General features: G+C 43.2%; 1 protein-coding gene across 1 annotated transcript in view; it reads right to left on the bottom strand.

The window, feature by feature from the left end:
• Positions 1-26,452, bottom strand: part of pcloa (piccolo presynaptic cytomatrix protein a) — a 385,443-nt gene that overhangs the window by 95,421 nt on the left and 263,570 nt on the right. The window contains exon 15 of the mRNA XM_063073096.1: positions 13,467-13,493. Coding sequence (XP_062929166.1) covers positions 13,467-13,493 — 27 coding nt within the window. The remainder of the gene's footprint in view (positions 1-13,466; positions 13,494-26,452) is intronic.

Raw genomic sequence — 26,452 nt, 5'->3', positions numbered from 1 at the left:
CACACTCAGGTTGGAGGAACAACACCTTATATTCCGTCTGGGTAGCCTCCAACCTGATGGCATGAACATCGACTTCTCTAACTTCTGCTAAGGCCCCACCTCCCCCTCGTACCCCATCTGTTACTTATTTTTATGCACACATTCTTTCTCTCACTCTCCTTTTTCTCCCTCTGTCCCTCTGAATATACCTCTTGCCCATCCTCTGGGTCCCCCCCCCCCGTCTTTCTTCCCGGACCTCCTGTCCCATGATCCTCTCGTATCCCCTTTTGCCTATCACCTGTCCAGCTCTTGGCTCTATCCCTCCCCCTCCTGTCTTCTCCTATCATTTTGGATCTCCCCCTCCCCCTCCAACTTTCAAATCCCTTACTCACTCTTCCTTCAGTTAGTCCTGACGAAGGGTCTCGGCCTGAAATGTCGCCTGCACCTCTTCCTACAGATGCTGCCTGGCCTGCTGCGTTCACCAGCAACTTTGATGTGTGTTGTCTGGATAGCAGTAACAGGATCGGTCCGAGTCAGCATGGATGTACGAAGGGGAAATCGTGCTTGACTAATCTTCTGGAATTTTTTGAGGATGTAAATATGAAAATGGACAAGGGAGAGCCAGTGGATGTAGTGTACCTGGACTTTCAGAAAGCCTTTGATAAAGTCCCACATAGGAGATTAGTGGGCAAAATTAGGGCACATAGTATTGGGGGCAGAGTACTGATATGGATTGAAAATTGGCTGGCTGACAGAAAACAAAGAGTAGTGATTAACGAGTCCCCTTCGGAATGGCAGGCAGTGACCAGTGGGGTACCACAGGGTTCAGTGCTGGGACCGCTGCTGTTTACAATATATATTAATGATTTAGATGAGGGAATTAAAAGTAACATTAGCAAATTTGCCGATGACACAAAGCTGGATGGCAGTGTGAAATGTGAGGAGGATGTTATGAGAATGCAGGGTGACTTGGACAGGCTGGGTGAGTGGGCAGATGCATGGCAGATGCAGTTTAATGTGGATAAATGTGAGGTTATCCACTTTGGTGGTAAGAACAGGAAGGCAGATTATTATCTAAATAGAGTCAAGTTAGGGAAAGGGGAAGTACAACGAGATCTAGGTGTTCTTGTGCATCAGTCACTGAAAGTAAGCATGCAAGTACAGCAGGCAGTGAAGAAAGCTAATGGCATGCTGGCCTTAATAACAAGGGGAATTGAGTATAAGAGCAAAGAGGTCTTTCTGCAGCTGTATAGGGCCCTGGTGAGACCACACCTGGAGAACTGTGTGCAGTTTTGGTCTCCAAATTTGAGGAAGGACATTCTTGCTATTGAGGGAGTGCAGCGCAGGTTCACAAGGTTAATTCCCGGGATGGCAGGACTGTCATATGTCGAAAGATTGAAGCGACTGGGCTTGCATACTCTGGAATTTAGAAGGCTGGGAGGGGATCTTATTGAAACATATAAGATTATTAAAGGATTGGACACGCTGGAGGCAGGAAGCATGTTCCCGCTGATGGGTGAGTCCAGAACCAGAGGTCACAGTTTAAGAATAAAGGGTAGGCCATTTAGAATGGAGTTGAGGAAAACTTTTATCACCCAGAGAGTGGTGGATGTATGGAATGCTCTGCCCCAGAAGGCTGTGGAGGCCAAGTTTCTGGATGCTTTCAAGAAAGAGATGGATAGAGCTCTTAATCAAAGGTTATGGGGATAAGGCAGGAACTGGATACTGATTGTGAATGATCAGCCATGATCACAATGAATAGCGGTGCTGGCTCGAAGGGCCAAATGGCCTACTCCTGCACCTATTGTCTATTGTCAACCTGAAAGTTAACCTTTTGGGAATCCTGCACTAGGACTCCCAAGTCCCTTTGCATCTCTCGTTTCTGAATTCACTCCCCATCTATAATATAGTCTATGCCTTTGTTCGTTCGACCAATTGCATGACCATCCACTTCTTACATTCTATTTGATCTGCCACTTCTTTGTCTATTCTACTAACCTTCAATTTATTCCATCTCCAATTAATTCTCCAAACACCCTCTGCTTCAACCTTACCTGTCCCTCCTCCAATCCTTCTATCCTCCATAAACTTGACCAAAAAGCCATCAATTCCATCATTCAGATCATTAACATATAACATGAAAAGTAGTGAACCAAACACCAACCTCTGCAGAACACCATTAGTCACTGGCAGCCAATCAGAAAAGGCCCCCTTTATTCCCTCTTTTTACTGGTCCCAAGCCTAGTGGCAAAAGGTGGGAGGTTGGGCATTTGGCCTGCAACTCCATCCCATAAAAACCTAGAGCTACCGATATACCAACTGAGGCTCCGAACACCTTCTCCTTGCGAGAGGAAGAATCTTGAGTTGGGCTACACCTGGCGACAACTTGAGAGACTGGCCCAGGACAGAGAACTCTGGCGAGCTCACTGTCAGCGACCTATGGTGATGTGCTTAAGTAAGAAAGTAGTCAACCAATCTTCTACAGTCTGCCTAACCTCACCTCATAGGTAACATCCCACATAAGACCACGAAATATTACAGCAGAATTAGGCAATTTGGCCCATCAAGTATAAATCACCCTTCAATCATGGCTGAATTAAAAAAAAATTCTAACCTCATTTCCTATCCTCTTCTTATAACCCTTAACCTCCATACCAATCAAGAACGTATCAATCTCTGCCTTAAATATACTCAATGACCTGACCTCCAGCTCTCTGGCAACAGATTTACCCCCCTTTGGCTTAAGAAATACCTCCTTATCTCACTTTAATTTTATTCTGAGGCTATGACCTCAATTTGCTGTCCCTAACAGAGTCCATAAAGGAAGCCTTAGAGTTGGTCATTTAGCACCAAAACAGGCCCTTTTGCCCAATGCATCTATGTGAAATCTTTGACCGTCTATTCTACACAGATTCCATTTACTGCATTGTGAGGGTATCCTTCTATGTCTTGCCTATTCGAGTGTCTGTCTAACTGGCTCTTAAACACTGCAAACATATCAGATCTCTCCTCCACTTCTCTGTAATTACACTCTGTAGCCATTTTATTGTGTACATGCTCTACCTGATAAAGTGGCCATAGAGTATACAGAAACATAAAAACATAGAAAACCTACAGCACAATACAGGTCCTTCGGCCCACAAAGCTGTGCTGAACATGTCCTTACCTTAGAACTACCTCGGCTTACCCAAAGCCCTCTATTTTTCTAAGCTCCATGTATCCATCCAGGAGTCTCTTAAAAGACCCTATCGTATCCGCCTCCACCACCTCCTCCGGCAATCCATTCTCCGGCACTCACCACTCTCTGCGTAAAAAAACTTACCCTGACATCTCCTCTGTACCTACGTCCAAGCACCTTAAAACTGTGCCCTCTCATGCTAGCCATTTCAGCCCTGCGAAAAAGCCTCTGACTATCCGCATGATCAATGCCTCTCATTACCTTGAACACCTCTATCAGGTCACCTCTCATCCTCCGTCACTCCAAGGAGAAAAGGCCAAGTTCACTCAACCTATTCTCAAAAGGCATGCTCCCCAATCCAGGCAACATCCTTGTAAATTTCCTCTGCACCCTTTCTATGGTTTCCATGTCTTTCCTATAGTGAGGTGACCAGAATTGAACATAGTACTCCAAGTGGGGTCTGACCAGGGTCCTATGTAGCTGCAACGTTACCTCTCGGTTCTTAAACTCAATCCCACGATTGATGAGGGCCAGTGCACCATATGCCTTCTTAACCACAGAGTCAACCTGCGTAGCAGCTTTGAGTGTCCTATGGACTCGGATCCCAAGATCCCTCTGATCCTCCACACTGCCATGAGTCTTGCCATTAATGCTATATTCTGCCATCATATTTGACCTACCAAAATGAACCACCTCTCACTTATCTGATTTGAACTCCATCTGCCACTTCTTAGCAACACACACAAAAAAGGCAGCATCTCTAGGAGGAGGCACAGTCAACGTTTCGGGCTGAGACCCTTCGTCAGGACTAACTGAAAGAAGGGATAGTAAGAGATTTGAAAGTGGGAGGGGGAGGGGGAGATCCGAAATGATAGGAGAAGACAGGAGGGGGAGAGATGGAGCTTCGAGCTGGAAAGTTGATTGGCAAAAGGGATTTGAGAGGATCATGGATCAGGAGGCCTAGGGAGAAAGAAAGGGGGAGGGGGGAAGCCTAGAGGATGGGCAAGCAGTATAGTGAGAGGAACAGAGGGAGAAAAAGGAGAGAGAGAGAAAAGATAATAATAAATAAATAAATAATGGATGGGGTACGAAGGGGAGGTGGGGCATTAACGGAAGTTAGAGAAGTCAATGTTCCTGCCATCAAGTTGGAGGCTACCCAGACGGAATATAAGGTGTTGTTCCTCCAACCTGACTGTGACTTCATCTTTACAGTAGAGGAGGCCGTGGATAGACATGTCAGAATGGGAATGGGATGTGGAATTAAAATGTTTGACCACTGGGAGATCCTGCTTTCTCTGGCGGACAGAGCGTAGGTGTTCAGCAAAGTGGTCTCCCAGTCTGCGTCGGGTCTCGCCAATATATAAAAGGCCACATCTGGAGCACCGGACGCAGTTTATCACCCCAGCCGACTCACAGGTGACGTGTCGGCTCACCTGGAAGGACTGTCTGGGGCCCTGAATGGTGGTGACGGAGGAAGTGTGAGGGCACGTGTAGCACTTCAGAGATGCTCTTCTGCACACCATTGTTGTAACGTGTGGTTATTTGAGTTATTGTCACCTTGAACCAGACTGGCCATTCTTGTCTGACCTCTCGCAGTAAAGAGGTATTTTCACCCTCAGAACTGCCACTCACTGGATGTTAGTTTGTGTACTTTGCATCATGCTCTGTAAACTCTAGGGACAGTTGTGCATGGAAATACCAGGGGATCAGCAGTTTTTGAGATACTCAAACCACCCTGTCTGGGACTAACACCCATTCCACAGTCAAAGTCACTTAGATCACATTTATTCTCCATTCTGATATTTGGCCTGATCAACAACTGAACCTGTTGACTGTGCCTGCATGCTTTTATGCATTGAGTTGCTACCACCTGATTGGCTGATTAGATATTTGCATAACCAGGTGTACAGGTGCACCTAATAAAGTTGCCACTGAGAGTATAATGTTATCCTTCAAATCCCCCTAAACCTGTCCTCTCGGCTTAAACCTGTGTCCTCTTGTTTTTGATAACTCTTCCATGGGAATATAATTGCCTATCAACCTTATCCATGTCTCCTGTCCTCCTATCAGGTCACCACTTGATCTCCTTCGCTTCAGCAAAACAAGCCCGGGCTATAAAGTCCCCTCCCGTTACTAAAGACCTCTAGTCCAGACAAAACTAGTGGCTCCCCTCTGCACTTGCTCTAATGTAACAATATTTGGCAAACGAGACTAGCTTGGGTGGTAAGCATGGGCCAGATGGGCCGAAGGGCCTGTTTCTGAGCTGCATGACCCCATTTATCCTTCCTACAGTGAGCTGACCAGTAACTCACGCAATATTCCACACTCCATCTACCCGGGAAAGTTGCAACATAACGTCCCAACTCATGTATTCTTAATGTATAAAGGCAAGCATGCCTTTTTTACCACTCTTTCCACCTGTGTTGCCACATTAATTCTGAGTTATAAGATGCTCTATTTTCAATGGCAAATCTCTTGATTCTACACAAATGCAATCTTACTCATCTTCTAACATGGAAGATGTGTACCTTGAAATTAGTCAATACTTGAATTGGAGTGTAAACACTGGATTCACGGCAAGCTAATCAATGTATTCTTTGGAGCATCAGTGCTGAAATTAGGAATATTGAGTCCGGATCAGTGGTCAGTTAAGAGTCACAGAATGGGATATGGGTGGGTCGTATATCGAGCGAGGGTTGTGTGCTTGGAGGAGGAGCAGGGTATGGCCATATGAGTGCACTGAGGACTTTGAAGCAAGAATGAATAACATGGAAACGTCAGACCAGATACACCTGGGTTCTATAAATGATAGCGAACTGGGATTCATGGCCCAGGATGAATGTCATAGATTTTGCAATTTGTCACAAGATCAAGATTTTCCATCATTTGATTTCCCTTTGCAATTGCACAGCAGTGCAAATATTTTCTTGACTGCAATTCCTTTCTCATTTGAACTAGCTGCAGAGAGACTAAGAGCTTTCCAAGTCACCAGAGGATTTCCAGTGGTCCCTGTTTCACTTTAAGCCGATTAAAGTCTGTGTAAGAGTTCTGTGCAAACATTTTACCATGGTGCCAGACTGCTCTAAACATCCAAGTAATTTCTTGTATACTATTACATGTTCCAAAAAAGAAAATACCAACAATGGAACTTTGTTATGTTGTGGCTTGAATGAAGCAAACTGGCCATTGACATTGGGTGTGGCCAAACACAACTGAATGTTAGCAAGAAGATGATTTCACCAAGGTACTTGTGGAAGTGAGTCAGTTCATGCTGATGTGTCCCAAGGTCAATTGTAGAGCCTTGGACAGGTTGCCTGCTCTGCCATCCAGAAAACAAAGGCTCTGTATGATAGGAAGAAAAGTGACAGGAATTCATTCATTAGTTTAATCTCTCTTATCTGTCTGGGAGAAACCAGTATTTGAAAGAGACAGGCTCAAGTTTCATGTACCTGGCTGAGAATGTAATCAAAGAAACATATTGTTCTCTGTACGTACAACAGAATGAAGTTACAGAAGCTATTTCATTTCAAAGGTTCAATAAGGGATTGATGCACATCTTGCAAAGAGTTAATGTTATCAGGCACTGAGTTAATGTGTCAAACTTAAATCTCTGGAATAGAGTTCTTTGTCAATGTGCTTCAGAATCGGAAGCAGAATCAGGTTCAATATCACCGGTATATGTCATGAAATTTGTTGTTTTTCGTCGGATTTTTTCTATCTTTCCTTAAACATTTCCGTGTAAAACTGAGAAAGCAGATGTCTCCATAATTTTATTATGTTTTTACTCATCAAAATGCTTCTCTTCAAATATATCTGTCACAGAAACTACAGTGAAACAAAAAATGATAATATCAATATGCACATGCTTGGCCTATATTCATGTTCAAAGTTTTAACCTTTTAACACAGTCAAGCTCCCTTTCCCAGTTATTAGTATTGACCACATTTCTAAAGAATGTGGGCAGGTCATAAAAGGGAGATGCAATTACATATAAAATTTTACCTAAGAAACACAGGTAAAGTTTTAGATATAATTGCAATTCCTTTTGTGACCTGCCTAAGTCTCATCTCAATGTGTTTAAAGAATGCATCCAATGAAGCCACTAGCTGGCTTTCCAAGGCACCTGCCATGGTCTTGGGTACATCTGATGGGAGATTGTACATTTCTGGTGATTTACAAATGAGCCCCAGTCACAGGCTTATAGGGTAATATAAAGGGTGGAAACATATGCATAACCAATCACTGACATTGAATGTGGGTTTACTTTAAGGGGCTGGTCTGACATGATGATGTAATGATGTGAAGATTTTTACTTCACTTTAGGTTCTGCGTTTTGGAGGACAATAAACGAATTGTTATGGTTTCCCTTAAACTTAAGATGCCTCTGCAGTTTTATTTGCAAAAAACCTACATTGATGATCCCAATGCTCTCGGATGATTCCAGAGTTATTCAATATGCTGGCCAGTGCAGTCGCTTTCAAACTGCCAGAGTTTTGGGAGCAAAATGCTGTCACTTGGTTTGTACAAGCCGAGGTCCATTTTGCGCTACAAGAAATCTCTGCAGCTGACACCAGATATTACTACAGCAAGAGTGGTGAGTCTGCTTGAACACCCACTTGAAGACGATAAATATCGATTCACTGAAAACTCACCTATTACAAACTTTTGAACTATTGGAGTCTGAGTGCGCCAAACAGTCACTGCTTTGCCTGGCCTGGGGGATGCTAGGTCTTCAGAGCTAATGAACCACATGCTGTCTCTCCTGAGAAATCACCACCCCTGGCTTATTTTAAAGAACTCTTATGCAGCAAATGCCTGATCAAGTTCACATAGCACTTGCTCATGCACCCGTGAAGGACTTATAGGGAGCTTGCTAAAATGGCTGATAGTCTACGTTCAGATAGGCTTCAGCCGTCAGCGCATCATTCCTCCACTTTTCCCTGCCCCAACAAGCCGCGGATGCCAGGTCTGTGCTTTTACCATGCCCAGTTTGGTATGAACGTTAGGAAGTGACAACCACCTTGCAGCTTCAACAGTGCCAGCGCATTGGGACATCAGAGGTCTGTGAACATTGTGGGTTCCAGATACCAGGGTTACCTACTGTTCATTACAGACACCCTTTCAGGGTGAGGCTTCTTGTGTGACACAGGTGCTCAAGTGAGTGTGTCAGCATCGCCTATTGAACAGAAGGCAAAGAACAACAAAACCTCACTAGAGGCCACCAATTCCAGCAGGATCTAGACTTATGGGACACGACGGGTGATGCTCTGCTTCTGTGAGTGAAATTACACCTGGGTCTTGGTCCTGACTGAAGTGGTTATACCTCTGCTCAGCGCAGGTTTCCTGTGTGCCCAAGGACTGTTAATAGATTTTAAGAACTGCCGGCTTGAGGATGTCAAGGACCTTGGTTCTTTACCCAAGGAGGAGCTAAACATAGCACCAGAGGGTGATTTCTTCCAGTTCATCAGCGAAACAGTTTAAGTTCTCTTTAATGTCTCTTCTTTTCTTTTCAAGGTGGCTAGGGTCCTTTCAGAGTCTGTGATCTACAGCTACACTCAAACTGTGGTTCTTCATGGTGGTAGGTTCATGTTCTTGGAGCTCACCGAGTGGCCTAATGGTTTTGATGTCTCCAGGAGCAGCCTGAGAGATGTCCGTCTTCAGGGTGCAGCCCTGCGGCCCTGTGGACAACTCGATTCCTTGCTGGTGTGGCCGACTGAAGTGTTGAGAGAAATCGGAACATCGAGACAGCAGTGTACACTCCCTTCAAAGTAAATGACACGGTGGACTGTAACATCGAAACAGTGAGGTATTGGCCACCCCTCTCGCTGTGGCAGGAGCGATACCTCTCACTCCCATGTTGGAGAGAGAGAGAGAGCCTGTGAGATGTTGAAGTGTTGGGGTGAACAGTGTTTTTTTGATGGACTCTAGACCATGGTCTCTTTGGGGCTTTCCTATTGCTTGCATGGTGGGTGATGCTTTTACTGAGGCAGGTGGGGAGGAGGGTTGATGCTTTCCTGCTGCTTGTGTGTGGGAAGGAGGGTGCTTTGGGGTTTTAACGTTTTTCTGTCATTATTTCCTTGGGGATTTTCTTCTGTTTCGTGGATGTTTGCGAAGAGTAAGAGTTTCAGGTTGTATACTGTATACATTCTCTGATATTAAATGGAACAATTGAACCCTTCTCCCCAGTAAGTTACCCACAATAATTCTATCAAGCACATGCACCACCGCATGTGAGGAGGTTAAGGGGCTCTTAGATATGGACCTTGTCAAATGTCTTACTAAAATCCATTTAGACAACATCCTTAGATCCACCTTCAACATTGCTTTGAGTGTTCTTATCATTTATACTTTCCTCTTTGACCTCCCAAAGTGCAACATCTTACACTTGCCTGCATTAACTCCATTTGACATTTTATTCTCCAGCTATTATATTCTTTGACACCCTTCCTCACTACTTATACTCCAGTATTTTTTTGTTTTCTGCAGAGTTACCAATAATTCCACCTAACTTTTCATCCATCACAACCAAAAGTGCCAGCACTGATCTCTGAGAGACACTGTAGGTCCCAGACCTCCAGTCAGAACAACATGTCTCCAACTTTGCTTTGCTTTCTATGGCCACGTTAGTTCTGAATCCAATCTGCCAAGTCTCTGTGGTTTAATCTAGATTAGCCGGCCAGGAGGAACCTTGTCAGAAGTGTGACTAAAATCCACTGTCCTCCTGAAAATGGTCCAAGCCACATCCTCAAAAAAGCTCAGTCATCTAACTCCAGTAGCTCCCCGGTTTTCCAGATGTAAACAAGTTCTATGCCTAAGAAACTGTTCCAATAATTTCCCTGCCACTGATGCAAGGCTCACCAGTCTATAACTTCTTGGTTTGGATCTATTGTCCTTAAAGAAACAGCACTGGCTATTTTCCAGTTGTCTGGGACCTCACACATGACTAATAGCTTTACAGCAATCTTTCAATCTAGCAGTCTTCCACCTTGCCTCTCTTAATAATCTGGGATGTATCCCATCGGGCCCTGGAGATTCATCCCCTTACTGTCCAATACCTTATTCATCTTGATATCAAGATACCCTCAAGTATCAGCATATATCTGATTTCAGTGTTATTCATGTCCTTCCCCTTGGTGAAGACCAACAAGAAATAATATTTTAGTTCATTGCTATCCTCTTCTACAGGCATAAATTCCATCCTTTATCCTTGACTGGTCCAGCCCTCCTTGTATTCTACTCTGTTAAATGCATGTACTGTATAAAATGCCTTGAGATTCTCTTTATCTCTACTCACCAAGAACATTTCATGGTCACCTTTAGCATCCCAATGTCCTGCTGAAATTCTCTCCTACTTCCTTTATATTTCTCCATGGCCCTGACTGAACTTTACAGATGCTTCCTTTGAGATTTTGAGTAAAATTTGCAATTTCTCTCACCACTCAAGATTTCTGCTCCTTGCTGTCCTTACCCGACTTTTTCTGACCTGTTGGTCTTTAAACAGCTCCCATTTGTCCGATAACAGCTGCTCCCAATCTATTCTTCCCAGATCATACTAATACTGCTCTGATCAGCCCTTCCCTAATCTAAAACTTCCCCAAAGATTCAGCTTTATCCATAGCTACCTGAAAACTTATGGAATTACAATCACTGCACCGAATATGCTTTCTCACTGAAACTGTAATCAGTTGTCTGGGCTCATTTTCCAAGCTCAAATACGGCATTGAAACAAGTATAGTTCAGCTATCAGTCCTGCATGTTCATTAAACGGTTTTGACATTCAAACATTGCAATCCATTTGCAGCAAATAAGATAGTTTTTTCTCTGATTACACTATAGCTCATTGAAAGTAATGGGCAGCCCAGATCCAAAGTTTTACAGAGATGTTGTGCTATCCTCTGTTAACCATTTGATTGTACAGTTCTCCATCAAATCTCCTTTTGAATATCTTTACTAAAAAAAGACAAAGAACTTGTATGCACATCAACATTTTCACAGAAACAAGGAGGAAAACATGCTGGAATAAAAGGTTTTGTAAATTTTGCTAACCAAGAAGTATGACATCTACGGCTGTGTTAAATGTGCACGGTACTGACTATCACTGGCTGATATTGATATGAAACGCAGAATTGTAATTGGATTCACCTCTCCTTCTGATTGGGAATTTATTTGGAGCCAAGTTGTTCCAATGGGGAAGGGCATGAAGAGAATCAATGTTCAATTGTGTTTTCAAAGAAGTGATGAACCACCACGGTTTGGGGCTTGACAGACTGATGTTTTCTGAAAGTAACATGTGGCTGGTTGAACATTACAAAATAGGCATTCAAGGAAATTGAATATTATCTCTTCTCTGGCTGGGTTGAGGTCAATTATTTAACTTGACTGTGACTACACACAATGCAAAAGCAGACATTGGCACATATACAGAGATGATGTTTGCAAGAATATTTGTAACTATACGCTAGTGCCACACTAATTCTGAAACTACAATAACAAATACTGCATCTCGAGCATCAATGCAGCTTGTTCTAATTTCAAATTTTAACTTGCCCCCTACCTTCATGCAAAATAAATAACTGATTGGAAAGTTAATTATTTAAAGACCTGGAAGGCAATGTAAACGTCACAGCAGAGGCTAGCTTCAGTATATGCAGTTTGCGGTCAGGTTAGGACCACCTGAATTAAGGACATCCCAAAGTCTGGCTTAGCTCCCATAGTATTATCGAATACAATGCTCTGAGGTATGCACATAAACTTGTTCATACAAACGGCAAAACCAGTTTCACTCTCTCCACTTTCAGTAATTGCTGCTATCAACCTCACATACTTTTTATGCCATTCAGTACATAACTGTGATGTGGTGACCAGACTGAGTGCTTTCTGTATATTCTCCAGCCTTGGCAAAATTGACCTGTAGACATGTAAAAATGGAGCTTGTTTGTTACATGGGGATGGCCTGTAAACATATTTAGATGACTATGCTAAGATTGGACACCCACAAACATTTTGATCAACAAAAATATAACATGACAAAATGAAAAGTAATCTCTATCATTGTGAAAGAGCTCAATTATTAGCTTTTGACAACAGCTTTGCAGGAGCTGTACGGTAAAGACGCACCTTGGACTTTATCTCCACAAGTTTTGACCTGTGCTGAGGTGATTCAAGGCTAAAAGGAGTAGTCACATCTCATCTGGTGTGCACTGCACATGCACGAGATAACTTAATGGTACACACATTCAACAAGTACAAGAATTGTTTCCTTTGTTAGTTACCCATATTCTGTGCTGGCCAGCTGACGGCCTTTGGTCTCTGACAATAATCAGCTGCTTTTCCTGTGTTGCTGACTGCTGGGTTTTCCATTTATTTTTGTGTTTATTGTTGCACAATTTAATCCTCTGCTTAAGCGCACATCTGACCACTGCTTTGTATAAACACCTGCTGCAAAGCTGTGCTGCGGTTAGACTGACATATACAAATTCATAACAAGTCTTGTTTGGATCCAGCACTGTACTCCCTCCAGCTGATCAATGCACTGTATTGCACCAACATAAAACATGAGGTTCACGAGAATGACCCTGGGATCAAAAGGGTTAACGTATGAGGAGTGTTTGATGGCTCTGGGCCTGTATTCTCTGGAGCTTAGTAGAATGAGGGGGTGATCTCACTGAAACCTATCAAATATTGAAAGGCCTAGATAGAGTGGAGCTGGAGAGGACGTCTCCTATAATGGCGGAGTCCAGGAACAGAGGGCACAGCCTCAGAATACAAGGACACCCCTTTAGAAAAGCGAATTAGCCAGAAGGTAGTGAATCTGTGGAATTCTTTGCCATGGACAGCTGTGGAGACCAAGTCATTAGATATATTTAAAGCAGGGGTTGATAGGTTCAAAGATTATGGAGAGAAGGTAGGGGAATGATTGAGAGGGATAATAAATCGGCTATGATGGAATGGCGGAGTAGACTTGATGGGCTGAATGGCCTAATTCTGCTCCTGTATGTCCTATGTCCTATGGGTAAACGTGCTCTTTTTCACTATTGCATTGCATTTATAACTTCTACTCTTCTTGGATTTTTATGTCCCCAGCATATTTCTCTTACACTTAAGAAATGACTAATTTCAGAAGTGAATTCTTACTTTTAAAGTGTTGATCAGTCATTAGAAAATTACAAATTAGTAGGACAAATACATAATGTTTGTCATGCCATGTTCCAATATAAATGAGGAAGAGAAACCCATCTCTAAAGTCGGTACATCCAATCAAAAGTTGGCATAAGATAAATCACAAGCAGAAGGGAAGAGCAAACACTACCTTGCATTCTGGACAACCATAACTTGGCTGCAAACATCCAGAGATTGAGGAGAGAGAAGAGCAGACAGAAATAAAAAGATGCACAAAAGCAAAGACAAATCAGAGTAAGTTCAAGAATAAAGTTAAGCATATGAACAGATTTGTATCAAAATCTTTTAAGGTGAGCAAGAGAAAAGATTTGGGTTAGGGCACTAAAACAATTACTCATATAATTTAAAACAGTTCTGAGATCTGCCCTGGATTAGACTAAGCTCTACACACAATTAAGAATTACCAATGAATGGATAAATCAAGGCTAGAAAACAAATAAATAATAGTCATTACATTTTTTACCTGGGAACATAGGACCAGTTGAAGGCCATTCATCACTTGAGTCTGTTACGTCACACTATTATGTGACTAACTTCATAACCCCTTTGGCCCTTAACATATTTGGTTGTCAAAATCTTTCAGGGAGCAGATTAGACAATGAGGTTTATGGAGGAAATGTCAGAACTCTGAATAGTAAGTTACTGGAACCAATTACATGAATGTATGTGATGCCTAGATAGTCAATAGAAGCAACTACTAGCAGAGGTGTCAAAACAAACTGATATAGAGTCACAGAATCATAGAACACTACAGCACAGAAACAAGCCCTTCAGCCCATCTGGTCTGTGCTGCACCATTAATCTGCCTAGTCCCATCAATTTGCACCTGGACTACAGACCACCATACCCCTCCCAACCATGTACATATCCAAATATCTCTTAATTGTTGAAACTGAACCCACATCCAACACTTGTGCTGGCAGCACATGCAACACTCTCACCACTCTCTGAGTGAAGAAGTTTCCCCTCATGTTTTCCTTAAAACATTTCACCTTTCACTATTAACCATGACTTCTAGTCCCAGTCTCACCCAACCTCAATGGAATGTCTGCTTGCATTTACCCTATCTATACCCCTCATAATTTTGGATACCTCTGTCAAATATCCTCTCAAACTTCTATGTTCTAGGAAATAAAGTCCCAAACTATTCAACCTTTCCCTATAACTCAGGTCATCAGGTCCCAGCAACATCCTTATAAATTTTCTTTGAACTCTTTCAACCTTGTTTACATCTTTCCTGTAGGTAGATGACAAAAATAGCACACAATACTCCAAATTAGTCCTCACCAACATTGTAAAATACAATTTCAACATAACATCTCATTTCCTGTACTCAATACATTGATTTAACAACGTCAATGTGCCAGAAATGTTCTTTACGAACCTCTTTACCCATGGCACCACTTTCAATCAATTATGGATCTGTATTCCCTGATCCCCCTTGTTCCACCACACTCCTCAGTGCCCTTCCACTCACTGGTTGGTCCTCCAAAGTGCACCACCTCACACTTAAATTCCATCTGCCACTTTTCTAGCTGGTCCAGATCCTGTTCCAAGCTTTGATAGTCTTCTTTGCTGTCCACTGCACCCCCATTCTTGGTGTCATCCACAAATTTGTTGATCTAGTTTATCACATTGTCATCCAGATTGTTGATATAGATTTCAACGATCCTTGCAGCACACCAATGGTCACAGGCTTCCAGTCAGGGAGGCAACCGACTATAACCACTCCCTGGCTTCTTCCTGGAAGACAATGTCTAATCCAGTTTATTACCTTATCTTGATTGCCAAGCAACTGAACTTTCTTGACCAACCTCCCATGCGGTACCTTGTCAACAGCTTTGCTAAAGTACATGTAGATCACATCCACTATCTTGCCTTCCTCAACTTTCCTGGTAACTTCCTCAAAAACACTATAAGATTGGTTAGACAAAACTTACCACACCCAAAGCCATGTTGACTATCCCTAATCAGTCCCTGTTTATCCAAATACTTATATATCTAGTTCCTTAGAAAACTTTCCAATAACTTTCCCACCACTGATGTCAAAGTCACTGGCCTATAATCTCTTGGCTCATTCTTAGAATCTTTCTTAAACAACAGAACAACATTAGCTATTCTTCAATCCTCCAGCATCTCACACTTGGTTAAGGATATTTTAAATATTTCTGCTACGACTCCTGCAATTTCTGCACTTGCCTCCACAGGGTCTGAGGGAACACCTTATCTAGCCCTGGGGATTCGTCCACCCTAAATTGCCTCAAAGCAGGCAACACCTTCTCCTCTGTAATCTATATAGGATCCATGACCGAGCTGCTGCTTTGCCTCACATCTATAGACTCTGTGTCATCTTCCTAATAAATACAGATGCAAATAATCTATTTAAGACCTCTCCCATCTTTTTCAGCTCCATGCATTGATTACCACTCTGATTTTCCAGAGGACAAATTTTGTCCCTTGCTGTCCTTTTGCTCTTAGTATATTGTGAGCAGGTTTGGGTCCTTTATCTTAGAAAGGATGTGCTGAAACTGGAGAGGGTTCACAAAAATGATTCCAGGATTGAATAGCTTGTCGTATGAAATGCATTTGATGGCTCCGGGCCTGTATTCACTAAAATTCAGAACAATGAGGGGTGACCTCATTGAAACCTATTGAAAGGTGTTGATAGAGTGGAAATGAAGAGGATGTTTCCCATGGTAGGAGAGCGTTAGAGGGAAGGACTCAGCGTTAGAGGAGAGGATTCAGCGTTAGAGGGGAGGATTCAGCGTTAGAGGGATGGATTCAGCGTTACAGGGGAGGACTCAGCGTTAGAGGGGAGGATTCAGTGTTAGAGGGATGGATTCAGCATTAGAGTGATGGATTCAGCGTTAGAGGGGAGGATTCAGTGTTAGAGTGATGGATTCAGTGTTAGAGGGGAGGATTCAGTGTTAGAGGGGAGGATTCAGTGTTAGAGGGACGGATTCAGTGTTAGAGGGGCGGATTCAGTGTTAGAGGGGAGGATTCAGTGTTAGAGGGGAGGATTCAGTGTTAGAGGGGAGGATTCAGTGTTAGAGGGGAGGATTCAGTGTTAGAGTGATGGATTCAGCGTTAGAGGGGAGGATTCAGTGTTAGAGGGACGGATTCAGTGTTAGAGTGATGGATTCAGTGTTAGAGGGGAGGATTCAGTTTTAGAGTGATGGATTCAGTGTTAGAGGGGAGGATTCAGTGTTAGAGGGGAGGATTCAGTGTTAGAGGGACGGATTCAGTGTTAGAGGGGCGGATTCAGTGTTAGAGTGATGGATTCAGTGTTAGAGGGGAGGATTCAGTGTTAGAGGGGAGGATTCAGTGTTAGAGGGACGGATTCAGTGTTAGAGGGGCGGATTCAGTGTTAGAGGGGAGGATTCAGTGTTAGAGGGGAGGATTCAGTGTTAGAGGGGAGGATTCAGTGTTAGAGGGGAGGATTCAGTGTTAGAGTGATGGATTCAGCGTTAGAGGGGAGGATTCAGTGTTAGAGGGACGGATTCAGTGTTAGAGTGATGGATTCAGTGTTAGAGGGGAGGATTCAGTTTTAGAGTGATGGATTCAGTGTTAGAGGGGAGGATTCAGTGTTAGAGGGGAGGATTCAGTGTTAGAGGGACGGATTCAGTGTTAGAGGGGCGGATTCAGTGTTAGAGTGATGGATTCAGTGTTAGAGTGACAGATTCAGCGTTAGAGGGGAGGATTCAGCGTTAGAGGGGAGGATTCAGCGTTAGAGGGATGGATTCAGCGTTAGAGGGATGGATTCAGCGTTAGAGGGACGGATTCAGTGTTAGAGGGACGGATTCAGTGTTAGAGTGATGGATTCAGCGTTAGAGGGATGGATTAAGTGTTAGAGGGACGGATTCAGCGTTAGAGGGGAGGATTCAGTGTTAGAGTGATGGATTCAGTGTTAGAGGGGAGGATTCAGCATTAGAGGGGAGGATTCAGCATTAGAGGGATGGATTCAGCGTTAGAGGGATGGATTCAGCGTTAGAGGGATGGATTCAGTGTTAGGGAATGGATTCAGTGTTAGAGGGGAGGATTCAGCATTAGGGGGAGGATTCAGCATTAGAGGGGAGGATTCAGCATTAGAGGGATGGATTCAGCGTTAGAGGGCAGGATTCAGCGTTAGAGGGGAGGATTCAGCGTTATAGGGGAGGATTCAGTGTTAGAGGGAAGGATTGAGTGTTAGAGGGGAGGATTCAGTCTTTGAGGGTTGTACTCAGTTTTAGAGTTATGATTCAGTGTTAGAGGGATGGACTCAGTGTTAGAGGTATGGCTCCAGTTGTAGAGGTATGGGTTCTGTGACAGAAGAATGGATTCTGTGTTTGAGTTATGGATTCAAAGTGAGAGGGATGGATTGCATGTTACAGGGATAGATACTGTGTTTTGGAGGTGGATTCCTTGTGGGCAATTTGGCTAGAGTTGTCCAGATGGGTTTAAACTAACTTGGCAGGGGGATGGGAACCAGAATGATAATGCTGAAGATGAAACAGTTTGTTTACAAACAGAGGCAATGTGAGACAGAGGCAAACAGGTTTTTAGCAAGAGGCATACTAGCAGTCAACAAGATGAGTTACAATGTAAAAGGCAGACAGAATTGAAAAGGGCGAATGCAGGACTGAAGGTACTATATTTGAATGTGCACAGTATATGGAATAAGCTTGATGAATTTGTCGCACAGTTACAGATTGGCAAGTATGGTGTTGTAGGCATCGCTGAATCATGGCTGAGAGATTATAGTTCGGAAATTAATTGTCAAGAATACACATTGTATCGAACAAACAGGCAAGAAGACAGGGGGTAGTGTGGCTCTATGGGTTAAAAAAATAAATAAAATCATTAGAAAGAGGTGAAATAGGGTCAGAAGGTGTTGAATTGTTATGGACAGATCTAAGGACCTGTATGAGTAAAAAGAGTCTGATAGAAGTTGTTTACAGATCCCCAAACAGTGGTAAGGATGTGGTCTACCAGTTACAATGGAAGACAGAAAATTCATGCCAAAACGACAATGTTACAATATGCAGGTAAATTGGGAAAATCAGGTTGGTGTGGGATTCCAAGAAAGGGAGTTTCTAGACAGCCTATGAGAGGGCTTTTTAGAGCAGCTCGAGGTTGAACCTACCAGGTGATCAGCTATTCTAGATTGGGTGTTGTGCAGTGACCCAGAATTGATGAAAAAGCCTAAGGTAAAAATCCTTCAGGGATAAATGATCAGAATAGGATTGAATTCACCTTAAAAGTTGAAAAGGAGAAGCGTAAGTCAGTTGTAACAGTGTTACATTGGAGTAAAGGGAATTACGGAGGCATGAGAGAGGAGTTGGCCAGAAATGATTTGAAAAGAACACTGCCAAGAGTGATGGCAGAGAAGCAATGTCTGGAATTTCTGGAAGCAATTCAGAAAAGCACAGAATATATACATCCTAAAGAGGAAGAAGTATCCTAAAGGCAAGATGACACAACCATGGCTAACAAAGGAAGTCGAAGCCATCAGAAAACCCAAAAGAAGGGCATATAATAGAGCAAAAATTAGTGGGAAGTTAGAGGATTGGGAAGCTTTTAAAAACAAAAACTAAAGAAGTCTTTTAAGAAGGTAAAGATGGAATACAAAATTAAGCTAGCCAATAATATTAAAGAGGTTACCAAAAGTTTCTTCAGATACATAAAGCGTAAAAGAGAGGTGAGAGTGGGTATCAGACGGCAGGAAAGTGATGTTGGAGAGGTCGGAATGGGGACAAGGAAATGGCGGATGGACGGAATACGTACTTTACATTGGTCTTCATTGTGGAAGACACTAGCAGTACGGTGGAAGTTCCAAGTGTGTGGGGTCATGTCATGTACTTGGATTTTGTTGTGCACAAGGTGCCACACATGAGGCTGCTGAACAAGCTACAAGCTCCTGGTATGACAGGAAAGATTCTGGCATGGATAAAGCAGTGGCTGATTGGCAGGAGACAAAGGATGGAAATAAAGGGCACCTTTTCCGGTTGGCTGCCAATGACTCGTGTTCCAAAGGGGTTTATGTTGGGACCGATTCTTTTTACGTTATATGTCAATGATTTGGATGATAGAATTGATGGGTTTGTTGCAAAGTCTGCAGACAATACAGAGTTAGGTGGAGGGGCAGGTAGTTTTGAGGAAATAAGGAGGCTACAGAAGGACTGAAACAGATTAGGAGAATGGGCATAAAAGTGGCCGATGGAATACAATGTCTGGAGGTGGTATGGTCATGCACTTTGGTAGAAGAAATGAAAGGGTTGGCTATTTTCTAAATGGAGAGAAAATATAAAAATCTGAGGTGCAGAGGAACTTGTGTGTCCTTGCGCAGGATACCCTAAAGGTTAATTTGCAGGTTGAGTCTGGGGTAAGGAAGGCAGATGTGATGTTTGCATTTATTTCAAGGGACTAGGATATAAAAGTAATGATGCAATGTTGAGACTTTATAAAGCACTGGTGAGGTCTCACTTGGAGTATTGTGAGCAGTTTTGGACCCCCTGTCTTAGAAACGACGTGCTGAAACTGGTGAGGGTTCAAAGGAGGTTCACAAAAATGATTCCAGGATTACATGGCTTGTCATATAAAGACCATTTGATGGCTCTGGGCCTGTATTCACTGGAATTTAGAAGAATGAGGAGTGAACTAATTGAAACCTATCAAATGGTGTAAGGCCTATATTGGAATTTTCCAAATTCAGAGGACACAGCCTCAGAATAGAAGGACGTCCTTTTAGAACGGAGTTGAGGAGGAATTCTTGTCGCCAGAGAAAGGTGAATCTGTGGAATTCATTGCTAGAGGCAGCTGTGGCGGCCAACTCTTTATGTATATTTAAGGCAGAGGTTGATAGATCCTTGTTTGGTCAGGACATGAAGGGATTTTGGGGGAAGGCAGGAGAATGGGGCTGAGAGGAAAATGGATTGGCCATGATGAAAGGGCAAAGCAGCCATGATGGGCCAAATGGCCAAATTCTGCTCCGATGTCTTGTGGTCTGATGGCCTGATGGATTTAGTGTAAGAGGGATCGACTCAGTTTTAGAGGTATCGATTCATGGATTCCGTATTAAATGTATGGATTCAGTGTTAGCAGTATTGATTCAGTGTTAGATGCATGGATTTGGTACTAGATGTATGGATTCAGTGTTAGAGGTATTGATTCAGTGTTAGATATATAGATTTCAGTGTTGGAGGTACGTATTCAGTGTTAGAAATATGGATTCAGTTGTGTATTCATTTCTCTACTGACAGTGACACCACGGCTGGTGCATCTTTTTGTCATGAGTCCTCATTGAATCTCTTGAGAATCAGACCACCAAAATCTGAAGTATAGGAAAACAACCTATACAAAATGTAAAGAGGGAACTGTTTCATTTGAAGTCGGTGTGTAAGCACATGACCTAAGGTGTCAGATCAGGCTGTGTTGCTTATTTTGATTTTACACAAATAAAAACTATTTTTAGAACATGCATTCTAATGACCATATCCTCATCAAATTACAATGATCTACTATAATGAGAGGCCAATATCAAGGTTGATCATGGATAAGCAAGGACCTAGACCCTCCCTTAGCAATTTATCTACCGCCACAATAGGTCTACAGTGGATGCAATCTCATTGCCTCTCCACTGCATATGACTGCATGTGTTTCCTCTCACAGTCCAAAGACGTACTGGTTGATAAGCTAGTTGGTCATTATAAATTGCCCTGTGATTAGGCTAGGGTTAAATTGAGGATGGCTGGGTGATGTGGCTCAAAGGGTCTGAAGGGCCTATTCAGTATTGTTTCGCAATAAATAAACAAAAATAAAAACTAGCTCCTCTTTGCTGGCAATCAACACTCCTTATTTATGCTTATTTTGACTATTTATGTATTATTATTATTTCTTTATTTTTGTATTTGCACAATCTGTTGCCTTTCAATCACCCACTTGATGCAGTTGTTCATTAATTCTATTATGGTTATTACTTTACTATAGATTTATTGAGTATGCTGGCAAGAAAACAAATCTCTGGGTTGTATATAGTGATATATATAGTATGTACAGGTCGACCTTCACTAATCCGGCACCACTGGGACCTGAGGAGTGCTGGATTAGTGAAAATGCCGAATTACAGAAGGATCACATTAAGCATAATCAGTGCTGGATTACCGAAGGAACCGGATTACAGGTAGTCGGATTAGTGAAGGTCGACCTGTACTTTGAACTTTGAATACTGGCGCATCTTGAGGATGCACGCTTAGCTTGTTACTCTATTCTCTCTACACGTATGACCGTGTGGCTAAGCACGGCGCAAACACCACCTATAAATATGCTGATGTTGGCGGCAGAATCTCAGATGGTAAGGAGGAGGTGTACAAGTGTGAGATAGATTGGCTGGTCAAGTGGTGTTGCAACAACAACGTCACACTCGATGTCAGTAAGACCAAGGGACTGATTGTGGTCTTCAGGAAGGGAAGTTCAGGAACACTGACCAGTCCTTGTTGAGGGGACAGCTACGGAAAGGGTGAGCAGTTTCAAGTTCCTGGGTGTCAATATCTCTGAAGATCTATCCTGGGTCCAACGTACTGATGCAATTACAAAGGAGGCATGACAGTGGCTATATTTCATTTGGAGTTTGAGGAGATTTGATATGTCACTGAAGACTCTAACAAATTTGTACAGATGTGCTATGGATCTAGCTGAGGTCCTAAATAACATGCTTCTTGTCCAATATACCACTATATTTTGGCTCAGGGAAGAGAACAGTGATCCTTGAAACATTTACACATTACAAAAAAGTGGGTGCTTGCGGTCTTAAAGTACATGAAGGTGGATAAATCCCTGGGCCTGTTGAAATGTATTGTGGGACATTGGAGGAAGACAGGGAAGAACTTACTGGGACCCTGGCAAACTTATTTGTATCATCACCACCCATGGGTGTGGTACTGGGAGATTGGTTCCCTATCCGTGGCTGTGCCTATATGAAAGAAGGGTTACAAGAGTAAACCAGGGGACTATAGGCTGGTGACACTGACTTTGGTGGTGGATCAATTACTGGAGGGGATTTAGAGGGACAGGATTTGCCTGAATTTTATTTATTTAGAGATACAGCGCAGTAACAGGTCACCCAGCTACACAGCTGGAGAAAGCCCATGAAAAACGTACAAACTCCTGACAGACAGTGGTGGGAATTGAACCCAGGTCTCCGGCATTGTAATAGGGTTAAGCTAACCGCTATGTTACTGTGTCACCCTTTGGAAAGGCTGAGATTGATTAGGGATAAACTGAGGATCTTCAAGAGGATTTCATAAGGGCAGGGTAGTAGATATTGTCCATGTGGACTTGACCAAGGCCTTTGGCAAGGTCCCTCATGGTAGGCAGGGCCAGAAGTACAGGTCATATGGCTTGGTGGAAGTAATCAATGATGGTAATGGAGGGTTGTTGATTGGAAGTGTATGAGCCATGGTGTGTTGCATTGATTTGTGCTGGGCCCCACTGCTGTTTGTTATTTATACTACCAACTTGGATGAGAATTGGCTTGATTACACAAACATGAGAAAATTGCAGATGCTGCAAATCCAAAGCAACACTCACAAAATGCTAGAGGAACTCAGCAGACCTGTGGAAAAGAGTAAATAATTAATGTTTCGTGCCAAGACCCCTTCATCAGGACTGGAAAGGGAGGGGAGGTCAGAGTAAGAAGGTGAGGGGAGGGGAGGAAGAAGTACAAGGTGGCAGGTGGTAGGCGAAACTGGGTGGGGGGTGCAGTAAAGAGCTGAGTGAAAGAGATAAAAGGCTGGAGAAGAGGGAATCTCATATGAGAGGACGGAAGACCATGGAAGAAAGCACCAGAGGCAGGTGATGGGCAGGTAAGGAGATAAGGTGAGAGAGGGAAACAGAAATGAGGAACAGTGAAGGAGAGGAAAGGGGGCAATTATCGGATGTTCATGCCATCAGGTTGGAGGCTACCTGGATGGAATATAAGGTGTTACTCCTCCAAACAGAGTGTGGCCTCATCGTGGCAGTAGAGGAGGCCGTGGGCTGACATGTTGGAATGGGAATAGGATGTAGAATTGAAATGGGTGGCCACCGAGATATCCCACTTTTTGTGGTGGACAGAGCGAAGGTGCTCAACGAAGTGGTCTCCCATTCTACATCAGGCCTCAACAATATACAGGCGGCCACACAAGAGCACGGGATACAATAGATGACCCTAACAGACTCACAAGTGAAGTGTCGCCTCACCTGGAAGAACTGTTTATGGCCCTGAATGGCAGCGAGGGAGGAGGTGTAGGGATGGGTGTGGCACTTGTTCTGCTTGCAAAGATAAGTACCAGCCGGGAGTTCAGTGTAGATGGAAGAGCGGACAAAGGAGTTGAGTAGGGAGTGATCCCTGTGGAAAACTGAAAGTGGCGGAGGGGTGGTGGAGGTAGAGATGGAGGAATGATGTACTTGGTGGTGGGATCCCATTGGAGATGGTGGAAGTTATGGAGAATTATATGCTGGATGCAGAGGCTAGTGTGGCGGTAGGTAAGGACAAGAGGAACCCTATCCTTGGTGTGATGGCGGGAGGATGGGATGAGGGAAGATGAGCATGAAATGGAAGAGATGTGGATGAGGACAGTGTTGATGCTTGTGGAAGGGAAGCCCTTTTCTTTGAAGAAGGAGAGCATTTCAGTTGTTTTGTGATAAGAAGCTTCGTCCTGAGTGTGGATGCAGTGGAGATGGAGGAACTGAGAAAAGGGTAAGCAGGATGGGAAGAGGTATAGTCCAGATAGCTGGGAGAGTCAGTGAGTTTATGAAAGATTAAATAGACTGTCTCCAGGAATGGAGACAGAGACATTGAGAAAGGGGAGAGAGTTTTCAGTAATGGACCAAGTAAATTTGGGGGCAGGGTGGAATTTGGAGGCAAAGTTGATGAATTGACGAGCTCAGCATGGGTGCAGGAAGCATAGAGTTGGAGACTGATGCTGGTGATAAGCTTGGCACATGGACCATTGCACGTAGCCAACGAAAAGGCAGGCAGAGCTGGGACCCTTGTGAGTGCCCACGGCTACACCTTTGGTTTGAAGGAAGTGGGAGGAGCCGATGGAGAAATTATTGAGGGTGAGGACCAATTCCATCAGACAGAGGGGAGTGGTGGTGGATGGGAACTGGTTGGGTCTGGTGTCTAGAAAGAAGCAGAGAGATTTAAGGCCCTCCTGATGGGGGAATGGAAGTGTATAGGGATTGGACATCCAGAGTGAAAATGAGATAATTGGGGCCAGGGAACAAAGTCAAGTAAAAGAACAAGAGCATGTGAAGTGTCACGGGTGTAGGCAGGAAGGGACTGAACCAGAGGGGATAAAACAGGGTCAAGGTATGCAGATGCAAGTTCAGTGGGGTGGAAGCAGGGTCTGCCTGGACAGTCAGGTTCATCACAAACACAAGAAAATCTGCAGCTGCTGGAAACCCAAAGCTACACATACACAAAATGCTGGAGGATCTCAGCAGGTCAGGTAGCATCTAAGGAAATGAGTGAACAGCTGATGTTTCGAGCTGAGACCCAAACTTAGTTTGCTTTTGTCATCAAAATTGGTATAGTGCACTGAAAAAGGTTATCTAACCTTTCAAATGGATCTAGAAACTAGGAACTGGTAGGGGAAGGTATTATTACAATGTTTAAAAGGCATTTCGACAATGCATCGATAGGTAAAGTTTGGAGAGATCTGGGCCAAATGCAAACAAAAGCGACTAGGTCAGGTAGGCATCATGGAAAGGCCAGTTTTTATGTTATATAACTCTATGAACTTCCTAGTTTCCATGGTGAATACAACTGAGAAAGAGTCAATTAACACCTCACTCATCTTGTGTGGCTCCATACACATTGATCTTTAAGGGGCCCTGTTCTCTCCATCATGACTATTTTGGTCTTAGTATTCCCTATAGACATTCCAAGGATTTTCCTTGACCTTATCTGCCAAAGCTATTTCATGTTTCCTTTTTGCCTTTCTGATTCCCCTGTTATGTGTAATCGTACACCACTTCTATTCCTTAAAGGATTCATGTCATCCCAGCTGCTTATATCTAACTGACCTGTTTGTAAACTGAACCTTACATTCCTTTCTATCTGCAGTAACCATCCACCCCCTTGTTTATCTGCAAATAATTTTACATTGCCTTAACAATATTCAAAGGCTTTCCACTGCTTTTTAAAGAAATGATTTCCAATGAAGATCTGCGAGAGAAAACAATCCACCTCATCTCTTGTTTTTAAAAATTAGCCCTCTTATTAGTAAATGCTAACAATTTGCTCTGGATATTCCCACAGGAGAAACCAACTTCTCAGCGTCCACCCTGTCAAAGCCTTCTATGATCTTATGTTCAATCAAATCCCCTCACACTTTTCAAAACACCCAGTCTGTTCAACTTTACTCCAAGTATAACTCTGGTTACATTTTTAATAACTCTTTCTAATGCATTAACAGTACTTTAGCTGAGATCAGACAAATGCTCTGTTTAAATTGAACAATAGCTCCTCACTTTTGTTTTCAATGTTGCTAACATAGTTGGCATTCCTAATTACTGCTGCATCTGCATATACTTTTGTTGCAAAACAATGTAGTCTCCATACATTCTCCTCAAAACTTACTCTGCTTCTCTTTATTTAAAATTTTTCACACTAAGAAATAAAGTCCTAGCCTTTCCAAACTTCCCCTGTAACTGTCCCCCATGTCCAGGCAACGCCCTTGTAAATCGTTTCAACATTTTTCCCTTTGCAGGGAGTCCAAAACTGAATGAACTTCTCCAGTGTGGCAACTTGTACAACTACACCATGGCTTAGCAATTTTTATACTCACAGCCATGACTGGTGAAGGCCAGCATGCCGCAAGCCTTTTTTACCACCCCGTCTACCTTGAGTCCACTTTCAGGGAGCCATATTCTACAACACTCCCCAGGGCCCTGCCTCTTACTGTGATTTGCCATTGTTCGTCTCAGCTTTCGTACCACCAACACACTTAGTAACTTCACCTTCAGTTTCGACATCCAAGTCACTTACATAAATGGTAAAACGTTGAGGTCAAGTACTGATACCGAAAGCTCACTACTTCTAATATCTTGCACAACTATAAGATCTAATTATACCTGAACTCTGTTTCCTGTAAA

Source organism: Mobula hypostoma, chromosome 20 (assembly GCF_963921235.1).
Source record: "Mobula hypostoma chromosome 20, sMobHyp1.1, whole genome shotgun sequence".
Taxonomy (NCBI): domain Eukaryota; kingdom Metazoa; phylum Chordata; class Chondrichthyes; order Myliobatiformes; family Myliobatidae; genus Mobula; species Mobula hypostoma.
This window is presented reverse-complemented; position numbering and strand designations above follow the sequence as displayed.